This window comes from Bombus vancouverensis, chromosome 10, assembly GCF_051014615.1.
Source record: "Bombus vancouverensis nearcticus chromosome 10, iyBomVanc1_principal, whole genome shotgun sequence".
NCBI classification, from domain to species: domain Eukaryota; kingdom Metazoa; phylum Arthropoda; class Insecta; order Hymenoptera; family Apidae; genus Bombus; species Bombus vancouverensis.
The window spans coordinates 9,765,702-9,788,291 of NC_134920.1; the positions used below are offsets into that span (position 1 = coordinate 9,765,702).

The 22,590-nt window shown below is 30.5% G+C and overlaps 7 protein-coding genes across 9 annotated transcripts; 5 read left to right on the forward strand and 2 right to left on the reverse strand.

The window, feature by feature from the left end:
* Positions 1-1,009: 1,009 nt before the first annotated feature.
* On the forward strand, positions 1,010-5,447 carry CSN4 (COP9 signalosome subunit 4). Of its 2 annotated transcripts, XM_033334717.2 has the most exons (9): positions 1,010-1,175; positions 1,243-1,322; positions 1,635-1,753; positions 1,817-1,953; positions 2,024-2,138; positions 2,211-2,400; positions 2,467-2,844; positions 2,939-3,063; positions 5,364-5,447. In XM_033334717.2, the coding sequence occupies exons 1-9, from the start codon at positions 1,093-1,095 to the stop codon at positions 5,430-5,432; spliced, it is 1,296 nt and encodes a 431-aa protein (XP_033190608.1). In that variant the 5' UTR covers positions 1,010-1,092; the 3' UTR covers positions 5,433-5,447. The 2 variants fall into 2 exon arrangements, with proteins under 2 accessions (XP_033190608.1, XP_076478050.1); XM_076621935.1 differs by lacking the exon at positions 5,364-5,447 and having other exon boundaries at positions 1,019-1,175; positions 2,939-3,342.
* On the reverse strand, positions 3,919-7,247 carry LOC117157058 (voltage-dependent anion-selective channel). The gene is made up of 6 exons (XM_033334740.2): positions 7,092-7,247; positions 5,803-6,125; positions 5,572-5,693; positions 5,161-5,269; positions 4,870-5,078; positions 3,919-4,649 (listed from the first exon to the last, which is right to left on the reverse strand). The coding sequence occupies exons 2-6, from the start codon at positions 6,120-6,122 to the stop codon at positions 4,558-4,560; spliced, it is 852 nt and encodes a 283-aa protein (XP_033190631.1). The 5' UTR covers positions 6,123-6,125; positions 7,092-7,247; the 3' UTR covers positions 3,919-4,557.
* Positions 7,248-8,263: 1,016 nt separating this feature from the next.
* LOC117157047 (SET domain-containing protein SmydA-8) lies at positions 8,264-11,990 on the forward strand. Its single transcript, XM_033334703.2, has 9 exons — positions 8,264-8,560; positions 9,166-9,233; positions 9,322-9,541; positions 9,823-10,073; positions 10,149-10,316; positions 10,402-10,628; positions 10,736-10,946; positions 11,378-11,523; positions 11,690-11,990. Exons 1-9 carry the CDS (start codon positions 8,543-8,545, stop codon positions 11,920-11,922), a joined length of 1,542 nt encoding a protein of 513 aa, XP_033190594.2. The 5' UTR covers positions 8,264-8,542; the 3' UTR covers positions 11,923-11,990.
* Positions 11,991-12,216: 226 nt separating this feature from the next.
* On the forward strand, positions 12,217-15,366 carry LOC117157046 (SET domain-containing protein SmydA-8). The gene is made up of 7 exons (XM_033334702.2): positions 12,217-12,635; positions 12,911-13,106; positions 13,280-13,507; positions 13,579-13,863; positions 14,078-14,365; positions 14,450-14,660; positions 14,836-15,366. Exons 1-7 carry the CDS (start codon positions 12,562-12,564, stop codon positions 15,144-15,146), a joined length of 1,593 nt encoding a protein of 530 aa, XP_033190593.1. The 5' UTR covers positions 12,217-12,561; the 3' UTR covers positions 15,147-15,366.
* Positions 15,367-15,502: 136 nt separating this feature from the next.
* Positions 15,503-17,278, forward strand: LOC117157055 (erlin-1). Its single transcript, XM_033334733.2, has 5 exons — positions 15,503-15,780; positions 16,014-16,134; positions 16,200-16,389; positions 16,463-16,721; positions 16,797-17,278. Exons 2-5 carry the CDS (start codon positions 16,027-16,029, stop codon positions 17,182-17,184), a joined length of 945 nt encoding a protein of 314 aa, XP_033190624.1. The 5' UTR covers positions 15,503-15,780; positions 16,014-16,026; the 3' UTR covers positions 17,185-17,278.
* Positions 17,279-17,835: 557 nt separating this feature from the next.
* Positions 17,836-19,249, forward strand: Lamtor3 (Late endosomal/lysosomal adaptor, MAPK and MTOR activator 3). The gene is made up of 3 exons (XM_033334743.2): positions 17,836-17,990; positions 18,209-18,436; positions 18,566-19,249. The coding sequence occupies exons 1-3, from the start codon at positions 17,982-17,984 to the stop codon at positions 18,701-18,703; spliced, it is 375 nt and encodes a 124-aa protein (XP_033190634.1). The 5' UTR covers positions 17,836-17,981; the 3' UTR covers positions 18,704-19,249.
* Positions 19,218-21,780, reverse strand: LOC117157054 (glyoxylate reductase/hydroxypyruvate reductase). 2 transcript variants are annotated; one of them, XM_033334731.2, is made up of 7 exons: positions 21,754-21,780; positions 21,160-21,248; positions 20,840-20,967; positions 20,305-20,494; positions 19,940-20,103; positions 19,572-19,862; positions 19,218-19,385 (listed from the first exon to the last, which is right to left on the reverse strand). In XM_033334731.2, the coding sequence occupies exons 1-7, from the start codon at positions 21,763-21,765 to the stop codon at positions 19,270-19,272; spliced, it is 990 nt and encodes a 329-aa protein (XP_033190622.2). In that variant the 5' UTR covers positions 21,766-21,780; the 3' UTR covers positions 19,218-19,269. The 2 variants fall into 2 exon arrangements, with proteins under 2 accessions (XP_033190622.2, XP_076478288.1); XM_076622173.1 differs by having other exon boundaries at positions 19,218-19,492.
* Between the last annotated feature and the right edge of the window lie 810 nt (positions 21,781-22,590).

Below are 22,590 nucleotides of genomic sequence, written 5' to 3' on the forward strand. Positions count from 1 at the left end.
ATTTTTATATAATCACTGAAAAAAACAGGATAGATAATCAAATAACATTTAAATGCATTCTTTTTGTAAAAATATTTTCTGTTTACGATTATAATCTTACTTCCAATATTTATACATAATTTACTTGAGAAAGAATAAGTATTATAACAATATATCAATTTGGATTTCAAGTATAACGGAATCTGATTCATTAATTTATAATTTTGTCGGCTAGGTATGATGGGACTAATGAGAGATTAAAATTGCAAATGAATAATAAAATTGCATTTCTGTACACATTAGCATACATTAAATTTCATAGAAATTGTAGCTGTAACTAAGTACAGCTTATACAGGTTTACGACACGTATGAAACAGAATAAAGTAATCAACAAATATCTTTAAAAATTTACGAATTACATTATATAATTGATCATTTTTCTACCAGTATTTTAGTTACCTACAATTTTTAAATTAATATATAACTTAAACACGTGTACTAATTTTGTTTAGATATGAAACTAATGATTTATATTTATTGTAATCGAATACAGAGTAAGAAGTATTATACTAACCCTATTCAAATTAAATACATCAACTTTTTAAATTATGGAACACGAAATGTTAAACCAAATTTATAAGTATAAGCGAGTCCACATTAATTGTATTCTATTCAATCATGAATTATTCATGTAAAGTGTGTTAACTGATCTCAGTAATGTTCTATAAAGCGCCATCTCAAATTGTATTACGATGTACATATCTTTATAATTATTTAATTTTAATAATCTGATAATAACATATATTGTTAAATAAATAAGAATCGGCAATACATATAAAGTACAAGATATAACAAGTTGTAGGAAAATACGTAACACAAAAACTATTATTACATGATTTATGTTTATATACAAATAAAATTTATATATTTCATTAAAATTATAATATATAAAAATTTTAATTGTTACTTATTGTAATAATTTGCATTTTATTGTTATAACATTCAGTGAAATCTATTTCTATTTATTCCCTACTGTACTTCTAGTAGCTTCCGTCCATAGTTCATGATCGCAATAGGCGCAAAAGTCATTTTTGGTTATTCATGTAGAAAAGATGGTGGTGACGGTATCTTCTGTACGTCAACAGCTCACGAATTTACTATATGCCGGGGGCTCTCATAAAGATCAGGCGGAGAAGTAAGCTCGTTAAGTAGGATCAAAAGTATATTTTTGGAATATTCCGTACAAATGGTGATACTTACAGGTATCGAGCGATTTTGGACTCAATACTGTTATCGTCCAGCGAAGAGGCGATGGATGCTTTGAAGATATTCATTGAAGCAAGTACGTTAGATTTTTCTTATAATATACAGAAATATATCTTCCAATTATCTGATACTATTAATTACTTATAAATATATAACATATATGTATCAAATCGTTACATGTTCATGTCTCTGTATATACAATAATTTATTAGATTAAACGTCATATCCTCATGGTTATTTACATAACTACGTTTTTATATAAATGTTCTTAAATATCAACACAACTTTTTTCTCCAATTTGTAGATAATTCTAGTCTGCATTTTGTAATATGATATTGTTTCCAATGGTTTCTTAGTAACGTAATAATGAATGCTTTTTGTCTTGCAGTTGTACATGAATATGTAAGTTTGGTCATCTCAAGACAAGTTTTAACGGATGTCAGTAATCGATTATTACTTTTACCTGATGAAGTGTCGATGGCTATTTCGCATTATACATTAGACAAGGTAAATTTTGTTATAATATATATTAATTGAGATATAATAAGGAGTTGCTTGCTAATGTTTTAGATGCAACCAAGAGTAATCTCATTTGAAGAACAAGTTGCTAGTATAAGACAACACTTGGCAAAAATTTATGAACGTAATCAAAATTGGAGAGAAGCAGCTAATGTTTTAGTTGGGATACCACTAGAAACAGGACAGAAGTAAATAGAAAAATCATTGTTATGTACTATCAATTCCAGATTGTTAGATATAATTATTATGTTTACGCAGGCACTATACGGTTGACTACAAACTTGAAACTTATCTTAAAATAGCACGATTGTACTTGGAAGACGATGATCCAGTGCAGGCCGAAGCATTCATCAATAGGGCATCTCTTTTACAAGTATATAGTATTCAAATTTACCTAAGTAGTATATATACCTTTAAAAACAAATTTATTTTGTGGTTTTTTTAGGCTGAGTCGAAAAATGAACAGTTACAAATATACTATAAAGTTTGTTATGCTAGAGTATTAGATTATAGAAGAAAGTTTATAGAAGCAGCACAAAGATACAATGAATTATCATACAGATCTATTATACATGAAGATGAACGTATGACTGCACTTAGGAATGCATTAATTTGTACAGTATTAGCTTCTGCAGGCAAGTATTTGTTTCATATTCTTTAATTGTTTTAGAAACAATGTATAAGCTTTGCATTAATATTAGGTCAACAAAGAAGTCGTATGTTAGCTACATTATTTAAAGACGAGCGTTGTCAACAACTTCCCGCTTACTCAATTCTTGAAAAAATGTATTTGGATCGCATTATTCGGCGTTCCGAGTTGCAAGAATTTGAAGCCTTATTACAACCTCATCAGAAAGCAAGTACAATTGATGGATTAGGATCCACTATTCTTGACCGTGCCGTTATAGAACATAACTTATTATCTGCTAGTAAATTGTACAATAACATAACTTTCGAAGAATTGGGTGCTTTGTTAGAAATTCCACCAACGAAAGCAGAAAAAATTGCTAGCCAAATGATTACAGAAGGTCGAATGAATGGGTACATCGATCAAATTGATTCCATTGTACATTTTGAAAGTAAGTTTAGAGCAATCAGTTATAGTTAATTAATAATTCAGTCTTATGGATTTAATACAAATATTTTCTATCAATAACTTATTTTCTTGCGTAGCACGCGAAACTTTACCAACGTGGGATAAACAAATACAATCACTTTGCTATCAAGTAAACCAAATAATAGAAAAAATTGCTCAAACTGAACCAGAATGGATAGCAAAAGCAATGGAAGATCAGATGGTGCATTAATATAAATTTTTTTAATATCAAATAAACATACACAGAAACTGGAACAGGAACATTAGATAAACATTTGATACATACACAACTAAAAATTTGGAGGCAATAAAGATTGTTATAATTCTACAGTGATGCTTATGCATTGCGAGTAATGTAAAATATATCATGCTCGTTAATTTCTGTTAATACGCATAAAATCAATTTTTATATGATCAATAAATAAATTTTGATTTTTCATAATACAAATAAAAATACCAAAATTTATGAAATATTTAACAATTGGTTTTTGTCATTATAGCTACTTTATTATTTACGAAAACTTAACATTAAAATAAGTATAAAATACGGATAAATTTTTATTGATTAAGCACACTTAAAAGTCATTTGTTTAATATTCATCTATGACTGTTATGAACTTCACGCAAGCATATTCCAGTAAAGGGAATATTGTAATTATCTCATGTAAATAAAGCATTCACACTGCACATAAAATAAAATTTTCTTTATTTTATGAACTAATCAAAGCTTGATCCAGATTTGGCTGAATATTTAACAACTGTTGATGTATGGGAAAATAAAATTGTACGAGTACAAACCTCTTATGCATTATAAGTGCTACATAAGACAAGACTGTGGAATTATTTATAACTAAAAGTATTTATTACTATGTACTATTTAAAAAATGTGAAATCTTTATATAAGGTGCCGGACTAAATTATTGGAATCTTCGTAACCAAATATGTATTTCTCAATTTGTTTCAATCCTAAAATAATCACGCTGGCAGTATTGTTTTATATTGATTATATAGATAGGAATGAATGTTATCTCATTCTGCAAATGAAAAGTAACTGTACTTGATATTTGACATCATTTAATCTCAAGTCCCTGTACGTAGCTATTTATTTAATATAATATTAAGTGCAGGTATTTTTACAATAAATTCGGTCATTAATATTATTTGTGTAGCTACAAAAATGTATGTGCAGCATCATACTGTGTTATTTTGAAATCAATCACTGAATTTATAGTTACTTTGTAACTTGGTAACATTTACTACTGAGTTGAAAAATATATTTCCAGAAATGCTTAAACACATTTTCTTCCTAATTTAATTTTATACGTATTTGCAATCAACATTACTCCATGAGTATATTTTTTATAATTAAGTTCAGAATAATTAACATTTGATTTTAATAGACTGCATGTTCATCAGGAACTGGTAAAAGGCTGCACCATATCAAATATGAGAGAATTATAGAGGAAAAAATAGAACACTTCTATTTTGGTTAAGAATTTGTAAACCGTATTGTTCATGATAAGATATTGTTACCATACCATGTTTATACGTATTATATGTGGCATCTATTTTGGGATAAACCTATCTATATGTTATAGGCAATACTTTGAAGCATGTACTGTGATACTGTCTTTATGACACAAAGGCCATGAAAAGACCTTTTGAGTGATCTAATCCTTTTGTGTCTGATTCATATTTAAGCTTGTAGGTCTAATGCAAGACCAATCTTGTGACCACCAGAGCCAAAGTTCTTTCCATCAATATTTGTAGAAAGTGTCAGAGTTACACCTAAATATATTAAAGAATATGTAAGTCAAATATCAGATATGATAATATAAATATGTAAATCAAATATGTAAGTAGATAATCAACATAATCAGTAAAGTACAATGATTTAATGGATATATTATGACAACTGATGAGAAATGTAAAATCAAATATAATATTGTTACTCTACCAAAAGTCCCTTCCTTAGAGTAACATTTTGCACGAATTAAACATCACTTACCATCACGTAACTTTTGTTGATATCCTAAACCAATTTGAAGATTAGAATTAACTTTAGCTCTGATAGATGCATCTGAGTCAAGATTATATTTTGTAGCAATTCCAAATTGTGTCACATTGTTGCTTGAATTCCACTCCAGATTAATTGCGCCTTCTAGTTCTGGTTTCACTTTGTGATAAATGAGGCCACTAAAGTCACAGCCATTGTTCCTAAAAAAACAGAATATTAAAAAATGAAGAAAATTTTATCAAATTATTCTTTCTCGTGAATATTTATAACGATTATACATACACTGCTGCGTGAAGAGTAAAGTCAGATGCGGTATATCCAAGTGCAAAGTTATTCTTTGTAAGCTTGTTTCTTTGTGTATCAAAACAAGCTTGATATCCAGCCAACCAACCTACAATTTCATCGTAGTATTTTATAACCTAGTAAATTTAATCTATTCTGTTTTACTATAACATAATCTTACATCATTCTTTCTGGAATAACAGGATACTGGGAATGTAAAGGGGAAGGACTTGAATGGAATTACAAGAAATCACATAAGGACAACAATATAATAACTATTAAATATCTGAACAATATTTAACTTTTCAAGTTCAATACTAAAAAAAGAAATGATACAATATTACATAATAATAAAAATAATATAAATATATGCCATGAACTAAAAGTATATACATGCCATCTTTTTCTTACCTTGGTATCCTACAACAGCTGATGCATTTACCAAAGGACCAGCAGAAAGACTAAGATCAAAATCAGCATTGGCTGATACATTCTCATGTTTGTAAGATGTCTTCAGTTTTCCAGTCTTGGTCCTACAATACAAAACAATCACATATTTTTCAAAACTATTTATTTTAGGTACATGCAAAGCAGGGATAAGTAAACTATAAGATGCAGATAAAATTAAATGATATATTTTACCCTGTTTGTGGAGAGAAAGTACAGCCATAGCCAAGGGTAAGACCTTTGAGCAATTTGTCGGCAAAAGTAACATCAGTAGCAAGTGTATTATCAGTATTCCACTTTTCACTAAATTTCAATCCATAGTCATCAATACTATATTTGGTTTCTAAAGTACCAAATACTTTTCCACTATCTTGATTAGATACCCCACCACTAGAGAATTCTACACCAGACTTAGTTTTTGTTTTCACATCCAATTTGATTAGACCAAAATGATATCCACTGGAAAATAAGTCACGAGCACTTTTGCCTAAATCACTATATGCTGGTGGAGCCATGATCTATGCAAAAACATTAAAGAGGTACACTACATTTATTTGTCAATTAACAATAACATAAATTTATATAATGTATGCATATAAAATCCAAATATTTACTTTATTTAAAGAAAAGTGTAAGTAGGACATTTTCATTCATAAATAAAAAAAAATATTGAATTTTAAAAATATATTTTTCTAAATTATACATTTAAATATGCTTAGCATTAAAGCGCTAAAATGACAATAATCTCTAATCTGAATGATAAGTAATCGAAAAATTCAAGTTATTATCTCACAATCAATAAATGATGTGTCAGTCATAATTAACTTACAAGTATATTTTTCAATTACAAAATAAATAAAGAATGAGATTCAGTTAATGAAAAATTGCTAGCTACATATAGCGTAGGAGTTGCAATTTTCCTTGAAAATTATTTAATGCATTTCGTAATATTTAATACATATGCGAGAAAAATGAATATCAAATTAACTATGTATATACTTTCTGACAGAAATTTTATTGTAAATAATGAATTACGGGGCTAATAATGCCAATATTAAGAAAAACGAAAAAAAGAAAATACACTAAGTAACAATATGTAATTAATTTAACAATAATACAGAGGAAAAATGGAGTGATATTGACCTGTCTTGGTATTACATAAGGTGTAAACCAGCAATTTCTAATTCTCAAAATTGAATTGAATTTTACATTATCACACCCGAAAATATACTTGTTTAATGAAAAAAACGTTATTGGTTAAATCACAAAGGAAAGATAAAGCGTTTAAATTCATATGAGTTTACAAAATTGATAGAAATGGTTTTTAACACTGCCAAACGACAGTCCAGCGACATGACTAGCAACTCATGCCGGCTTTACAAATATTTAATTTTTCTTGCAAATTTTCACGTAATCTGTGTGTATGAATAAGGAATCTAATTTAGATCTAGGATGTATAAATAATGGTATTCGTTGGTACTTACTTATGTTCTATGTTATAAGACGCAAGTGCAGAAAACTGCAAGACTTCGTCTCGTTGTCCCTTAATTGCGTACGTGAGACGATATGCGAATCGGGAGAGGAAGACGGAACCTTCGCGCAACTGTGCTTGCGCATGCGCAGAATAACTTCCAAATAAGCTAGACACTATTTTTATGTGAAAATTTTAATAACATACATAGAATAAAATTAATTTATACAAATAGGAGAATGTTCCTCTTTTATTAAACAAAATACATTCAGCAATTTAATCTTTATATTGATTTACTTTCTACATATTATGTAACCTTGAAGATCACCCTCATAGGCGTGGATCTTGCACATATCCTGATCACCCGGTACTGTTTATTGAGCGTTGAGTAAAAGATAAAGATATATAAAGGAAAAAGTATTGTCGAATAGTATACTAAATACATATTTAATTCATACTACTATCAAGCGTACGCTTATTACTAAAAACCATATACGTCTCTCTAATTGACTATGTTAATTTTAAATGCACTGTATAAATGGTATTTATATATTATGTAAATAAACGACATATATCAAACTCTTTAATTATAGTAGGATATTATATTTCAAACTTTAAAAAGTTTGGATTAATGTACTGGACAAACGGAAAAATTTTTGAAATTTCTCCAATTATAATTTCCTTTTTTTCCTACTAAATGAACTTTTTCTTTGTTGAAAATCTGGAATTCCAATGGGCAATTTTCAGTAGGAAGCAACCTCAATCAAGTCAATTGCACACGTAAAGAAACTGTTGATCAATCTCGTAAGAAAATTAGATTATAACTAGTTGTCAATATACAGAAGAAGAATCCTGAATACAAAAAAGGAAGGAGGGCGCGAAGTTAATAGAACTTCTTTCAAACTTCAATATATAAAGGTAATTGTATATTAAAATAGTTGGTCAAAACTATCTATTATTCCTAAATTTTCATTTCAAAAAGTTACTCATCCGTAATCTTCTGTCACATGAAAAAGGTACTGAAGATACAGCGAAGAAAATAGCGAAATGTACATAATTATTTATATGGTTATTAGATGAATAGTCATAAAAATGACCAGTCTCATTTTTTGACCATTTCGTGAAACTGTCGAAGTAATTAAAACTGGACATTTTCGGTTCCCAAAATAGAATAGTTGCTCGACGCAGAGTGTGTAACTACCATTTCTACGCGAACTGAGACTCTTCCCGAAAGACGATGGTGAACGATCTAGATCATATCTTGGCAGTCTCTTCGTGGATAGTATATTTTTATTAAAGCGAATATATATATATAAACGTCTGTGCAAAATTAATTTTCAGTCTGTTTGTATCCTTCTTCTTTAGCAGATTGTGCAATTCGGTTCGAACCCGAAAGAGGCGTACAATACAAGCGAACTTGAGGAAATTATTTCAGTATCAATATTGATCGATCGTTGATCAACCATGTCACAAAAAAGCTTGGTATGTATCATAAATTAATCAAATCTGTTCCGTTCATGCTGAATGTTCTTGTTGTAAATTAATTTTATTGTTTTATTTGCCCGCATAAACCCGCTAACAGCATACTGTAGATTATAAAATATTTAATTTTATTGTTTTATTTGCCCGCATAAACCCGCTAACAATATACTATAGAGTATAAAATATTGCGACTTGACTATAATTTTATCGTTAATGGAAAACTCATGCTGAACATATTGCGTTTAGCATATTTAAACTGCATTTGCATTTAATATATCCAAATTTTGCGTCATACTTCTATAATAGACGAAGTTTTCACTGATCGTTTGTTGCACACTATTAAAAAATAACAAGCAAATAGTCTATAATACAAAACTATGTACTGGTCTTACGAAATCGATGTACCGAATTGATTTGTTTGCATACGCAAGCTTCTATACAGCATGTACAGTGATGTTGCTTTCCGCGTTACATTTATTGCACAAAAATGATTCTGCTGCGTATTTACGTTAAAAATGAAAATAACAATCTACAATTTTCAATTACGAGTCAATTTCTCAATAATACAAAGCTACAGCTTTAAAAATAATAATGTTGTTCATTAGGGGGAATCGACGCCAACGGGGAAAAGCACGGCGACATACAAAATTCTTCAGAATGACAAAGTGGGAAGGTAAGAAAGTATTTTTCTTCTTCTTAATCGACTATATTACGAATGAAATGAACACTGTTTGGTAAATCTTTAAAATACTTTTTCTCAGATACATGGTCGCCAGCAAAGAGTTGGAAGCAGGGGAAGAAATTGTCACAGAAATGCCTTTTGTAGTTGGACCAAAGGCATTCACATACCCTTTGTGTCTTTCCTGTTATGCAACATGGCCTCCATCGTTAAGCGCTAAACCTCTTTGTTCAAAATGCGGTTGGCCTGTATGTTCAGAAGAATGCGAAAACCAACCGCAACACAAGGACTATGAATGTCAGGTAGAAATCAGGAGAATATAAAAACAGCGAAACTATCTTCCACTTTATGCGATTAACGCTTATTTGCAAATAATTTTCGTATGTTGCAATCAATTGTGAAGCCTTCGCTAATAATACATTGTCAACTTGCATACTTCGTAGGATATAAGAGAGAAAAGAAGGTGTTAAAAGCGGAAAATGAAAGTGTGAAGATGTTAAAAGACGTGTGATTTAGAAATATGATTCGCTTTTATGCTACGCATCGAACGACAAACTATGATACTCACGTATCTTATTTGTAGGTATTCGTACAAGCCAAGGAGAAGTTTAACGTGCAGGCTGCTCTGGAAGAAGCAAACGAAAATGGAGTGCCGCAATTGGAATGTATAACTCCGTTAAGATTGCTTCTAGAATCGGAGAGAAATCCTGAAAGGTGGAACAATGAGATAAAGGACATGGAGGCTCACAATAAAATAAGAAGTCAAAAGAAACATTGGCAATCAAATCAGATTAATATAGTGGACTATATAAGAAAACAACTGAAATTAGACAGGTAATTACTCGTCAATCTCGCGAGAGAAATAAGTAATTTTATCATCGACCTATGTTTCGTTTTGTTTCGTCGCAGATTCTCGGAAGAACAAATTCATACAGCCTGTGGAATTCTAGAAATCAATACTTTCGAGATTCGAACAGCGAAAGGGTGTAGCGCGAGAGCACTGTATCCAACAGTGGCTCTAATGAATCATTCGTGTATCTCTAATACATGCCACAGCATTTCACCAACTGATTATAGGTAAAATGATAATTGCTTAAATTCAGTAACAGATCGCCAAGTTACTTGATAAAAAGTATCTAAAGAACTTTTACTCTGTTCACAGAGTACGATTACGTACCACCCTCAAAATTCCTGCCGGTGGAGAACTTTACGGAAGTTACACACATTCGTTACTTCCTACGCTATTGAGAAGAGAACATCTTCTCGAAGGAAAATATTTCGCCTGTGCCTGTCCAAGATGTTCAGATCCCACTGAACTTGGAACGCATGTGTCATCGTTGAAGTGCAACAAGTGCGATAACGGAATTGTGTTATCTTTAGATTCTCTGGGTAAAAATATCTCGTATGACTGCCTCGCTAACGATATCGACTGATCCGCATACAATTAAGAATACGATTAACCGTAATCGCAATTTCCAATTAAATTTATGTTACAGATCCAGAAAGTTCATGGAAATGTACGCATTGTGAATTTACGACATCGGGATCAGCCGTTCGAAAAGTGTTGCATATCATACAAGCAGAAGTGGATGCAGTAGAGACCATTAGCGGTGCTGATGGAGCTGATGCCATTCAGGAAAGGGAAACAGTGGTGAAAAAATATCGTTCTGTTTTACATCCTCGACATGGTTTCCTTACGATGCTCAGGTAAATATAATCTTATTAATATGGTAATTCATATGCGTAATAAGTGTTTATCAGATTATGCGGTGTAGATAACAAACGATCGAGAGTCGACCGAGATAGAGACAGATAAAATATTTATATTATTATATCGATTACCATTGAGAGGCGATTGTAAGAATACACGTGGAGATTGAAATGTATGATGCCATGTATGATGATGTATGGTGACACGTGGTAAATTTACGTCTGTGTGTAAAGTTTCGTGCGTATACTGTATGAATGGGAAGAATTATCCGCTTATTGTGTATAAATTATGCTGAAATCTCAATTGGCAAATCCACAAAGCTGTCTCTCAATAGATACAAATTTTGATACCTATTTTGTCGGTAATGTTAAAACCGTGGTAAGAGGATTTAGAAGATTGAAATAATCCAGGAACTTCGCTTTTTCAGACATTCGTTGACACAGATGTATGGCCGCGTGGACGAGTACCTCCTAGATGATTTGCCTGACGTCGTATTAGAACATAAAATCGATATTTGCAGGCTGTTACTTCAGGTCTTGGACGTCATAGAACCTGGCTATTCTCGTATAAGAGGTAAAGGATTTATAATTATCTACCATTTGTTACTGTACTTTCAATGATAACGCACTTTATTTCCTGAGATATCTACGCCAAATGTCAATTAAACAATAATGAACTTCTGTTAATGGATGATGTTTTATTAACGATTGTTATTAATATTTTGCTTTTACCGTTAAAGGAATGACACTTTATGAGCTCCATGCGCCTTTACTTTTTATCGCTAAAACGCAATGGAACGCTGGAGTGATCGACGAAGCTGCCCTAAAATCAAAAATGATAGAGGCTGCCAACATTTTGAAAGAAGCGGCATTAATTTTATGCTTAGAACCACCGGACACACCGGAAGGTCAAATAGGTATCGTTGCTAAAGAATCTCTGGCTCAACTCGAAGAATCGATCAAAAGTTTATAAATATTTGTTGTAAATATATGAAGCTTTGTACGAACGTATTTCTTTGTTAATAAAGTTACGCAAGACCGTACGTACGTACGTAATAAATACATATATCATGTTTCAATACGAATATAATGTATTCAACATGATGTTTCTTACTAAAAACTTATCACATATCAGATCTCATCTAACGAACGACGACGAACACAAATGGAGAAAATAAAACTGTCTCTGATTCTCCAAATCCCTCTCGTAACAGTTTAATCATTTTTAATCTTCGTCAAACTTACATCGGTCTTCTATTTACATCTAAATTTCTTAGAAGATTTCATCAACACCGGGAGAACGATTTATTTAAAATGTGGACGATCGTGGAAGATCGCGGACCCTAAAGCCATTACCTACGCATTGTTTTGTTACGAATACTCGACAAGCACGCGCTACGCTACTTCTAATAATAATATAGCGTATCGAGAGTACTAAAGAGAGACGGCTCCCGCTACAACTTCCTGTATTTCGGTGTCAGTTACGAACCGTAGGAAATGCACGATACCGTCAAACTCTCACGCGTCTAAGTATCGTTAGTCTCGCATAAGACACGTAAGTACATACGTTCTTTCAAGCAATTGACGAAAATAGCTGGACTAATATACCACGATGGAAGGAAAATCGAAAAACGCTGCGACTCCCACGTTAAAATATAGAGTTGCTTACTCAGAGAAGCTGGGCAGGTATAAACACATACAGCACATATATCTTAAACAAATATAACGCGATAGGCATCTAAAAGCGTTGAAATAGCATCTATTGGCAGTATCGTGTTAATAAATTCTTGGATTATATTTAATCTCAGTCAAAAAGCAAATATGATATTGTATATCATGATATATACACTTTTGATCTTCGCAACTAATTTGATTACGAATTGAATTGAAATCATGTGTGTATATATCACGTTAGATGTGTTGTGTATTTTGACATATATTTATATATCGTCTTTTATAAGATATTTACAGGCGGCAAAGAATTTAACAGCAGGCGAAGTGATACTTCGCGAAGAACCGATCGCTGTTGGACCTATAACTTCCAGCAAAGATCCGGCATGCTTTGCGTGTTTGCGTTTGTTGCCAAAAATCAAGAAAGAACTACAGTATGTTTGCTCAAAATGCAACATTGCGCCTCTGTGCAGTACTGCCTGCGAGGTAGATGCAAAAATAATTCACTCGTTCTACTCAAACATCCTCTCTAAATTTCCTCTTTAATCGCTACAAAATTTAACAAAGCGTACCTTACTTACTCTCTTTACTCTCTTGGAAGAAGGTACACTATTTTGTTAAGCACCGTCAGTTATCATTGATCATTAGTCATATTTCAGGAACGATCGAAACATCATACACCGGATGAGTGCGAAATTTTCAAACGCAATAAAGATTTATTAATAAACAATACAGAAAATATCATCGGTGTATTATTACCGTTAAGGTTATGGCTCTTGAGACAAAGAGATGCAGAATTATGGAAACAAGTCGAATCTATGGAAGCTCATACAGATAAGAGAAGAAACACGTCCGTCTGGAAAGATAGAGAACTAAATGTCGTAAATGTAAGTAAAACGAAGCAACTAATTATGAAAGACGATTAATTTTCTATAATAAGTCTTCTTGTTTCAAATAGGTGATAAAATCGCTTCATTTGGTTCCTGATGACGACCCATCTGTCTCAGAGCTCCTCCAACTGTTGTGCGGAATTTTAGACGTTAATTGTTTCGAGCTCAGATCTCCGGGAGGTCTGGATGGACTTCTTTTACGAGGTTTATATGTGGAGGCCTCCCTGATGGCTCACGACTGCAGGGGTAACACTCATCTAACTGCTGATGACAATTTTCAGCTTACTGTATACGCCAGTTTGCCGATCAAAGAAGGCGACGAAATCTACTTCAATTACACCTCGTCGCTTTTGGTTTGTTTATTCGCTTATTATAAAGATTTTTACTTCACAAAATCCAAATCACTCCGCGTGAGAAATTTTTTTAAATCATTAAAATACTATTATACCACGTTATATTATGTACGAAGCTTCTAACGATTAAAATTACAAATTGTAAAGGTGTGCAGATCTATCAATTGTTTATCGATCGCTTTGAGAATTAATCATTTACATGTTTCATTGCTAGGGAACCTTAGGTAGGAGAGAACATTTGCGAGGTGGAAAGTATTTCGAATGCGAGTGCCCATTATGCAGCGATCCATACGAAATGGGATCGTACATGAGCAGTATTCTGTGTCCACGATGTAGAGAGGGTTACATAGGAATGCAAAACCCTCTGACAAAGTTTCCATACGAAAAAGGAACGAGATGGCAATGCAACAAGTGCAAAAGCTCCATCGGAGGTCGTCTTGTCAGAGCCACTTTAAATATAACCAAAACATTGATCGACGATGTGGACGATTACGATATTAAAGTTCGTATATGATAGAATTATGATGATTGTACATTATTGAGCATCTATCTAATTTAATATATATCTTGATTTTTAATAATCAAGGGATTGGAAACTTTAATGGCGAAATTGTCGAAGTCTTTCCATCGAAATCATTTTCTAATGCTATCATTGAAACAAAAGTTACTAGCTGCCTATAGAAAGGAAGTGGCAACGCCAAATCCACAAAAAAAAATTATGCAGAAAATGTCTGACGTATGTAAGGAAATGTACGATATGCTTGAAATTACCGAACCAGGAATATCTCGATTGAAAGGTATTTTTAATCGAGTAATTTATTTATACGACTTAGTAAAATCAGCGAAAAATGATATTAACCGAATTTTAATTCTGCAGCAACTTTAAATGTGTTTAAATATCAATTTAGTATGCATATATATGTACGTATATGAATAAAGTACGTCATCCATTACTATACATATATTTTTTAGGAATAATGTTATACGAAATGCACTTACCACTAGTGTTGTTAGCAAATCGTGCATATTCCGCACGAGAAATTTCTTCAAACGAATTAGCTTCGCGCCTTGAAGAGGCCGGGAGTCTCTTGAAGAAGTCCCTAACGATGCTCCTTTTAGAACCAGTGGATACGCCAGAAGGGAAATTGGCCAAACGAGCTTTGCAAGAATTAAAGGCATTAAATCAGAATATAGTCGATGTTAAAACTATCAATGAAACCGAGGAAAGTGGCAATCGTGATAGAAAAAGATTACAGAAAAATAAATCTAATAAAAACAAATAGAGAAATAAAAATACTTAAAATACCCAAGAGAAACATGTCTTTTACGTTAAGAATAATGATTGCTATATGAATTAACTTTTATCATCCTTTTTATAAAGATGTACATACAGGAAATAAAGATATATTGATAATTTAAGTAAACAAAATTTTTGATAATTTTGTATTATTTTAAGCGCCATACGTGACACTAGTAATCAAAAATGTCACTATATTGTTTTAGTAATGTTGCAGAATAAATTATATTATTCTTATTTAAAATTGTATTAATATTTTTTAAATTATTTTTAATAACATTAAAAAGAATTTGAAACTCTTAATCATCATTTCCTTATAAGAAATTATCCTCGTCCGTTGAGATTGTTCTGGTTTAATAGTTATCGGTTTCTGTTTATCTTGAACGATATTAGAATGTGTGATATGTATAGTATATATATATATGGAAATCATATCCAAATGTAATTTTAAAAAGCTAATTCATTATTTAATATAATACATAACATGAGTTAAGCAAACGATAACAAAATCTGATATATCAACTGAAACAACACAATTGACTAAAACATAAAATATTCAACATTTATACGTTAAAAATCTAAATTCACAAGTTTACTTACTTCCTAATATATTCGCTATCGTAAGTAGATAATATTTTAGAGGTTTACAAAGTTTAATAATATATGTAAGTCAAATATAACCTCAATGATAGAAGTGTAAATAAAACAAATTATTGCCATTTTATTGAATACAGTTTGTAATAAATATTCTTGTGTACAATACAAAATTAATAGCTTGTTACAATAAACATAATTATATATAGCGGATTATTAATTTCCTTAATTCATATAACACGATATATTTCTATTTTAGCAACTAAAATAGCATGTTTGACCAGAGCATTATTGGAATATGTTTTTGTATTTGCTTAGCAGTAGTTTTCAACTTTTCTTTACATCGTATAGAAGAAGGTCATGTTGGTGTTTATTTTAGAGTAAGTAATTTATAAATATATTTGATTCTAATATTATAAACATTATAAGCATTTCTATGCTACAGGGTGGAGCATTATTGCCTCAAGTCAGCAACCCTGGGTTTCATATGATGATACCCTTATTAACAACATATCGCTCTGTCCAAGTTACACTACAGACAGATGAAGTAAAGAATGTTCCATGCGGAACAAGTGGAGGTGTAATGATTTATTTTGATCGTATAGAAGTTGTAAATATATTAGATGCAAGTAGTGGTAAGAATTTTATTATGTTAAACTAGAAGTTATAAATTATTGCAATATTGTATATTAATTATTTTAATTATAGTTTATAACATGGTGAGAAACTTCACAGCAGATTATGATCAAACATTAATATTCAATAAGATTCACCATGAATTAAATCAATTTTGTTCTGTACACACATTGCACGAGGTGTATATAGACTTGTTCGATCAAATAGATGAAAATTTGAAAACTGCTTTACAAAAAGACTTAAATGACTTAGCACCTGGTTTAAGTATTCATGCAGTTAGAGTTACTAAACCAAAAATTCCAGAAACCATCAGAAAAAATTATGAGTTAATGTAAGTACCATAGATTTAAGTTCATGATAGATTCTATTATAAAAAACTTGAATAATATTTTAATAACTATTACAGGGAAGCAGAGAAAACGAAACTTTTAATTTCAACACAGCATCAAAAAGTCGTCGAAAAGGATGCCGAGACTGATAGAAAGAAAGCTGTTATTGAAGCAGAAAAAGAGGCACAAGTAGCAAAAATACAGTATATTCAAAAAATTATGGAAAAAGAGTCACAACAACGAATAGCGGCTATTGAAGATGAAATGCATTTGGCAAGACAGAAAAGTCGTTCAGATGCCGAACATTATCAAACAGAAATGCAGGCTGAAGCAAATAAGCTTCTTCTTACCCGAGAATTCTTAGAACTAAAGAAATATGAAGCACTAGCAGATAACACAAAAATATATTATGGTCAAGATATATCAAAAATGTTTATGTTGGATGTTACTGAAGTGTCAAATTAACTCTCTAATACAAACTCATATGTGGATGTTAAAAAAACAATAATTATAGAAATGAGTGTTTTCTTTTTTTTTTAATATATTTTGAACAATGTAATGATTGTTTTATGTTTAATCCATATGATGAGCGGTATTATATAATAATTATAAAAGCGATAGTAATGATAGTACTCTGATGAAATGAAATATAATTTGCATGTAAATTTATACAATTCATCAATTTATATACTATAATAAATTATACATTATCACTGTTTCCTTTTTTACTAATTTTTGTTAGGATAAACAAAATTTTCTAATAAAAGTATTGTTACAAATTACATTGATGTTGAGTTACTATATATTTAGTTTGTATCTAAAGTGTCCCGTAATTGCTCTAAAATAAACACAAATACAATTTCATCTCAAACATTATAAATACGGAATGTAAGTCAAAATAAACAAAATTTTTCAAATTGGGCCATATTTTTAAATAAAACCAAATCATTAGTTTTAATTATAACCTATGATTCACTTAAATGTTAATATATCTCTAGAATTACTAAATTATTAACTTACAGTTTTACAGTTTAATTTACATTTATAGTTTTTAACAACAAATATCTAACAACTATTTCAAATTCGAACTGCGTTCCAAGAGTTTCTTTTAGCATGATAGTTTAAATGCGATGTGCGCGCATTCTACGTTTATCATATGACAACCTGTCAAAAGAAGCATTTGATAGTCCTAATATTTAAGATTTATTAGACTTAAATAAGTTTACAATCTATCGCGTAGCTTATCATAGTGAATATTAAAGATGACAGCAGTAAGTTTTCCGATTATATTTTATTATTTTATAAGATATAATGTAGTCTATATTTTAAGGTTAGATATAGATCAAGTTAATTTAAAAATATTTATAAAATATTTATGGAAAGAATATGTATTTTATGGATAGAAATATTATAATTTGCGAAAGTACATATAGTATCATAATATTGTTGTTAATTATCATTATTTATATCTTTGTTTTTGTTATCTCAGGAATTAAGAAAATTTCTTTATGGACTTTTAAGTAGTGTGGAAGGACTTCATAGTATACTGATAACAGATAGGGATGGAGTACCTGTCATATCTGTAACTGATGATACGACACCTGAATTAGCTATGAGAGCAAGTTTCTTATCTACATTTGGCATGGCAACAGATCAAGGAAGCAAACTGGGTTTAGGGAAAAATAAAACAATTATATGCATGTATAGTAGTTATCAGGTAATAAAAAAAGTACATATTATTATTATTATTATTATTATTATAGAATATTATTATTTTTCATTAAATATAAAACTAACAAATAAATGTAAAAGCTAATGTAAATCTAATTATTAATTTATTTTGTAGGTAGTTCAGATGAACAAATTACCCTTAGTAATAAGTTTTATTGCAAGTCATAATTGTAATACAGGCCATATCTTATCTTTGGAAACTAAAATTGATCCAATCCTAAGTAACTTAAAAAATGCAGTAGTGGAAGCCTGATGGTTACCTGTTGTGCATTACGGGTGATAAATACCAAAAGTTTGCACTTAAATTTGGTAAAAACTTGTAATGAACAGATGTTCTATGATGTTTTAAATAATGGTGGGGATATTTTTCCCTAATTTATAAGAAACTGGAGGGTTACATTCTTTCATAATTGTGTTTTCTTTGATTAGTTTCAAAAAACATTTTAAATATCTGTCTAAAAAAAGGGAAGTATCTCCTAAACCTTTTATAAGATAATGCAAGAAATAAAGAAGAAGAGGTAGATACTACAAATTTTTATAATAGGTAGGAAATTATCACAAGACATCAGAGGCATTTCAATATTTCCAAAATATATTTGATGAGCCATTCGGAAATTTTACATATATAGGTAATATAAATTTATGTAAAAAGACGTGATATTAAAATACATGTTATAGATGTATATGTATATGTGTCAGTTAATATTCTTAAATATGCTAAGAATATATCATTGTATCATTATATTACTTCAAACAAATATATAGTCTTAAATTATGTAATAAAAGTTTATACTTCATACATGCAATAGAACATATTAGTTACAATTCATATATCAGTGGCTTACCCTCTAATCCATTGAGAATGTTTTGTGCTGCAGTAAGAGACATATCATTTCGTGTCTTCGTAGTAGCACTGCCCAAATGAGGTATGACCACTGCAGTACATTTTATATTTGTTAATGTATATATATACAACTTTGCTATATATTTCTACAATTAACTAATATGTACACATATTACATGAAAATATAGAATGGAATTTCTGTTAATAAAGATATTAAAAAAAGGATAAATATATTAATTCATTTAAACCTTGCATTTATATGATTAACGATATTTACCAGCATTGGGAAGTTTAAGAAGTTCGTGATCGGGAGGCAATGGTTCAGGATCCGTAACATCAAGACCCGCCGCAAAAATTGTGTTATTACGCAATGCTCTAATCAAGGCATCTGTCTTTACGATTTGCCCACGGGCAATGTTTACGAATACCGCGTTTCTTTTCATTTTGCTAAAAGTATCATCGTTAAACAATCCTCTAGTTTCATTATTTAGGGGGGTAGCGACAATTACGAAATCACTTTGTGCAAGAAGGTCGTCAAGAGACACATAATGCGCTCCAAGTTCATCCCCTATTTAAGATTGAAATACAGATAAACAATCCTATCAAAAATGCATATTTCATTTTTATCTATACATTTATAAATACCTGCTTTTTTACGAGAATGTCCGGTATAAATGAAACGATCTACATCGAATCCTTTCAGTCGTTTAACAATAGCTTGTCCAATATTGCCCAAACCAACAATGCCAACTGTTGATCCTCTTAACTCTTGACCAAGTAACCATTGCAAAGATCTTGCCACTTGTCCTCTAAATTTTTAAGAATTTTATATATGTGTATTAAAAGACACTTAACATTTTCTATAATTAAGATAAGTAAATCTATCCTTCTAAATTTTTGAATAAAATCCGAATAAAATTTGTATAACATTTCTTGAATAGATATATAATTTTAACTTGATTAATTACAATTTTCAGAAGCGATTAAATAAAAAGTTCGTGTCTAATTACTGTTCAAGTTTTAGACGTCCTTCATGAGTTCGTCTTGCTGCATTTAATGTCAGAAGTACTGCAATTTCTGCAACTGCAGCTGATAAAACCATAGGAGTGTGACCAACTTTGATACCTCTTCTTTTAATTTCGGGAACATCCAAATGGTCATAGCCAGCTGACATTGTTGAGACGACTTTTAGAGAAGATCCTATTTTTTGATATTTCTTTAAATTTCATTCATGAAAGACGTATACATTTACATTTTGTTGTTTATAATTTGAAATAGATATATATAGTAATACGTCAGAAAATACAATACTCAATACAACGCCGTTACTTAAGCCGATTATTTCAACAAAAAAGAAAGTTAATAGACTTCTAATAAATTCTGAAATGCGGACTCAATTATTTATAATTATGGATAATGCTTATTCCATCAATTAAATTTTAAAAGTCTGAGTTGATTAGCGCCGTTACTGTTGGCTTATTTTAAAATTCCGCGACAACATAAACCATCATATAATCTAAAAGATTAATATGACTAAATATTTACCTGCATTATTAAGAAAATCGCTATTTATACTGATATGTCCAGTAACAAAGATAGCATCATGACCAGGAAGAACTTGCAATACATCTTCTCGATTAGGCATAGCCGTCTGAATGATTGTGACATCGCATCTAAACAAAAAGTATTAAATTCCAAGTAACATATAAGTATGTACCATTAAAAATTCACAAATAATTGTGAATTGTTCCAATAATGTCCATTATTCAAATAATTTCAGCATTACAATGGTCTTCTTAATTTTTTCTTTTTTAAATCACTATAAATAACACTAGTAAATATTCTTTCTTAAAAAGTACACTTACTTCGTCCGCAAGAGATCTATGCCAGATGTTGGCACATCGTTACTCGTAACCAATACACGTGGTTTCATTGTTCTTTTATGGCGTTCTGTCTACAATAAAAATCACTTTGTAAATTATTAGTAAGCAGTAATATTCCGCGCCTTATATAACGCCACGATCTGACTTTATGCGCAAGCGCATACAATTCGATCGAAAGATAAAAAACTAACATAAGAGGGACATGATATCTCTCTCTTTTTTTTTTTACCATAAAATTGATTGTTGTTGAATGTACATGTAATTATTACTAATATAAAAGTGTACTTCTCACATGGAGATATACAAAGGAAGGAAAACATATTATATACATATTAGAATGAAATAGAGGTTTGAATAGAATTATTTAACATTATGTGATAACTATTTAACATATATCCAACACACATAGCAGAGATAAAAATTTCAATTTCAAAATTATTTTGAGTATATACGTATGTATATATGTACATGTATATATAGTATTAATTCAATACGTACGATTATATTTTCACTGTGTTAATATAAGTAAGAATAACGTAAATCCAAATGTGGCGCGTTTATTTACTGGAAACTTACTTCCTCTATCATATGTTTCCCTATTCAGTAGAGACGCCACTTTCTGCGAATGATAGACAAGTTAGCGCGTGTCTATCAATGATGAAAGCCATTTTGTTTTCTAGCACGATTGCATGTCAATGAAATGGTAATAAAATGTAAGATATAATAATCAATACGTTAAAATAGCATCACAACTGCTTCGAAAATGTACAATTTAAGCAAACGTCTTGAGTATAAGATATAGTATGTGCATACATTATTGTTCTTATATTTTTCATATACATATATAGATTTTACATTAACGATACTAATTTTTAGTTACTAGAAATAATTTCCTGTCATAGAATATGAGAAATTTAAGTAATAATTCCAATAAAACATATTAAGTAAAGTGTTGAATAATATATTGGACCTGATATACACTAGTTAAACATGTAATGATTACTTACTTACAAATACATATGTATATATATACATATTTAGTCATTTTGCTGTACTTGATAATTAACAGCGATTTTCATTTATCTATCAATCATTCATGAATTTTTAAAGAGACTGACTGAGTAATTTCACAGATAATATTAAAATAGTTTACCTGCTTTGTAAAGCGCACAAATTACATATTTGTATCTGTTATTAATAAAGTAATAATAAAGTAAGTCTCAACTCCTTTAGTGATTCCAAAGCGTGAGGTATCAGGGAAATATGAAGAAGCATATCATGGATATATCTATGTATGTTATCCGTAGAAACGTATCGACTGTTATTCATATGTGTGTGTGCTACTCTACTGTGTAACTGTTCTATCTATAACCAGGTATAGCTATGCTATAGAACATATATCTAGTAATGTAC

Excerpts from the sequence above, each read along its gene's own strand:
- LOC117157047 (XM_033334703.2), top strand. Across the intron at positions 9,234-9,321 it reads CAGAATGACAAAGTGGGAAG|ATACATGGTCGCCAGCAAAG; the intron begins GTAAGAAAGTAT and ends ACTTTTTCTCAG. Across the intron at positions 10,947-11,377 it reads GGTTTCCTTACGATGCTCAG|ACATTCGTTGACACAGATGT; the intron begins GTAAATATAATC and ends TCGCTTTTTCAG.
- Lamtor3 (XM_033334743.2), top strand. Across the intron at positions 18,437-18,565 it reads GCATGTATAGTAGTTATCAG|GTAGTTCAGATGAACAAATT; the intron begins GTAATAAAAAAA and ends TTTATTTTGTAG.
- CSN4 (XM_033334717.2), top strand. The coding sequence starts at position 1,093 with ATGGTGGTGACGGTATCTTCTGTACGTCAACAGCTCACGAATTTACTA. Across the intron at positions 1,176-1,242 it reads CATAAAGATCAGGCGGAGAA|GTATCGAGCGATTTTGGACT; the intron begins GTAAGCTCGTTA and ends TGATACTTACAG. Across the intron at positions 3,064-5,363 it reads AAGCAATGGAAGATCAGATG|GATACTGGGAATGTAAAGGG; the intron begins GTGCATTAATAT and ends CTGGAATAACAG.
- LOC117157055 (XM_033334733.2), top strand. The coding sequence starts at position 16,027 with ATGTTTGACCAGAGCATTATTGGAATATGTTTTTGTATTTGCTTAGCA. Across the intron at positions 16,135-16,199 it reads ATGTTGGTGTTTATTTTAGA|GGTGGAGCATTATTGCCTCA; the intron begins GTAAGTAATTTA and ends TCTATGCTACAG. Across the intron at positions 16,722-16,796 it reads AGAAAAAATTATGAGTTAAT|GGAAGCAGAGAAAACGAAAC; the intron begins GTAAGTACCATA and ends TAACTATTACAG.
- LOC117157046 (XM_033334702.2), top strand. The coding sequence starts at position 12,562 with ATGGAAGGAAAATCGAAAAACGCTGCGACTCCCACGTTAAAATATAGA. Across the intron at positions 13,508-13,578 it reads GAGAACTAAATGTCGTAAAT|GTGATAAAATCGCTTCATTT; the intron begins GTAAGTAAAACG and ends TGTTTCAAATAG. Across the intron at positions 14,661-14,835 it reads AGGAATATCTCGATTGAAAG|GAATAATGTTATACGAAATG; the intron begins GTATTTTTAATC and ends TATATTTTTTAG.
- LOC117157058 (XM_033334740.2), bottom strand. The coding sequence starts at position 6,122 with ATGGCTCCACCAGCATATAGTGATTTAGGCAAAAGTGCTCGTGACTTA. Across the intron at positions 5,694-5,802 it reads ACTTTCTCTCCACAAACAGG|GACCAAGACTGGAAAACTGA; the intron begins GTAAAATATATC and ends TTTGTATTGTAG. Across the intron at positions 5,270-5,571 it reads AGCTGTTGTAGGATACCAAG|GTTGGTTGGCTGGATATCAA; the intron begins GTAAGAAAAAGA and ends ATGAAATTGTAG.
- LOC117157054 (XM_033334731.2), bottom strand. Across the intron at positions 20,104-20,304 it reads GGACGTCTAAAACTTGAACA|AGGACAAGTGGCAAGATCTT; the intron begins GTAATTAGACAC and ends TTAAAAATTTAG. Across the intron at positions 19,863-19,939 it reads ACATTCTCGTAAAAAAGCAG|GGGATGAACTTGGAGCGCAT; the intron begins GTATTTATAAAT and ends AATCTTAAATAG.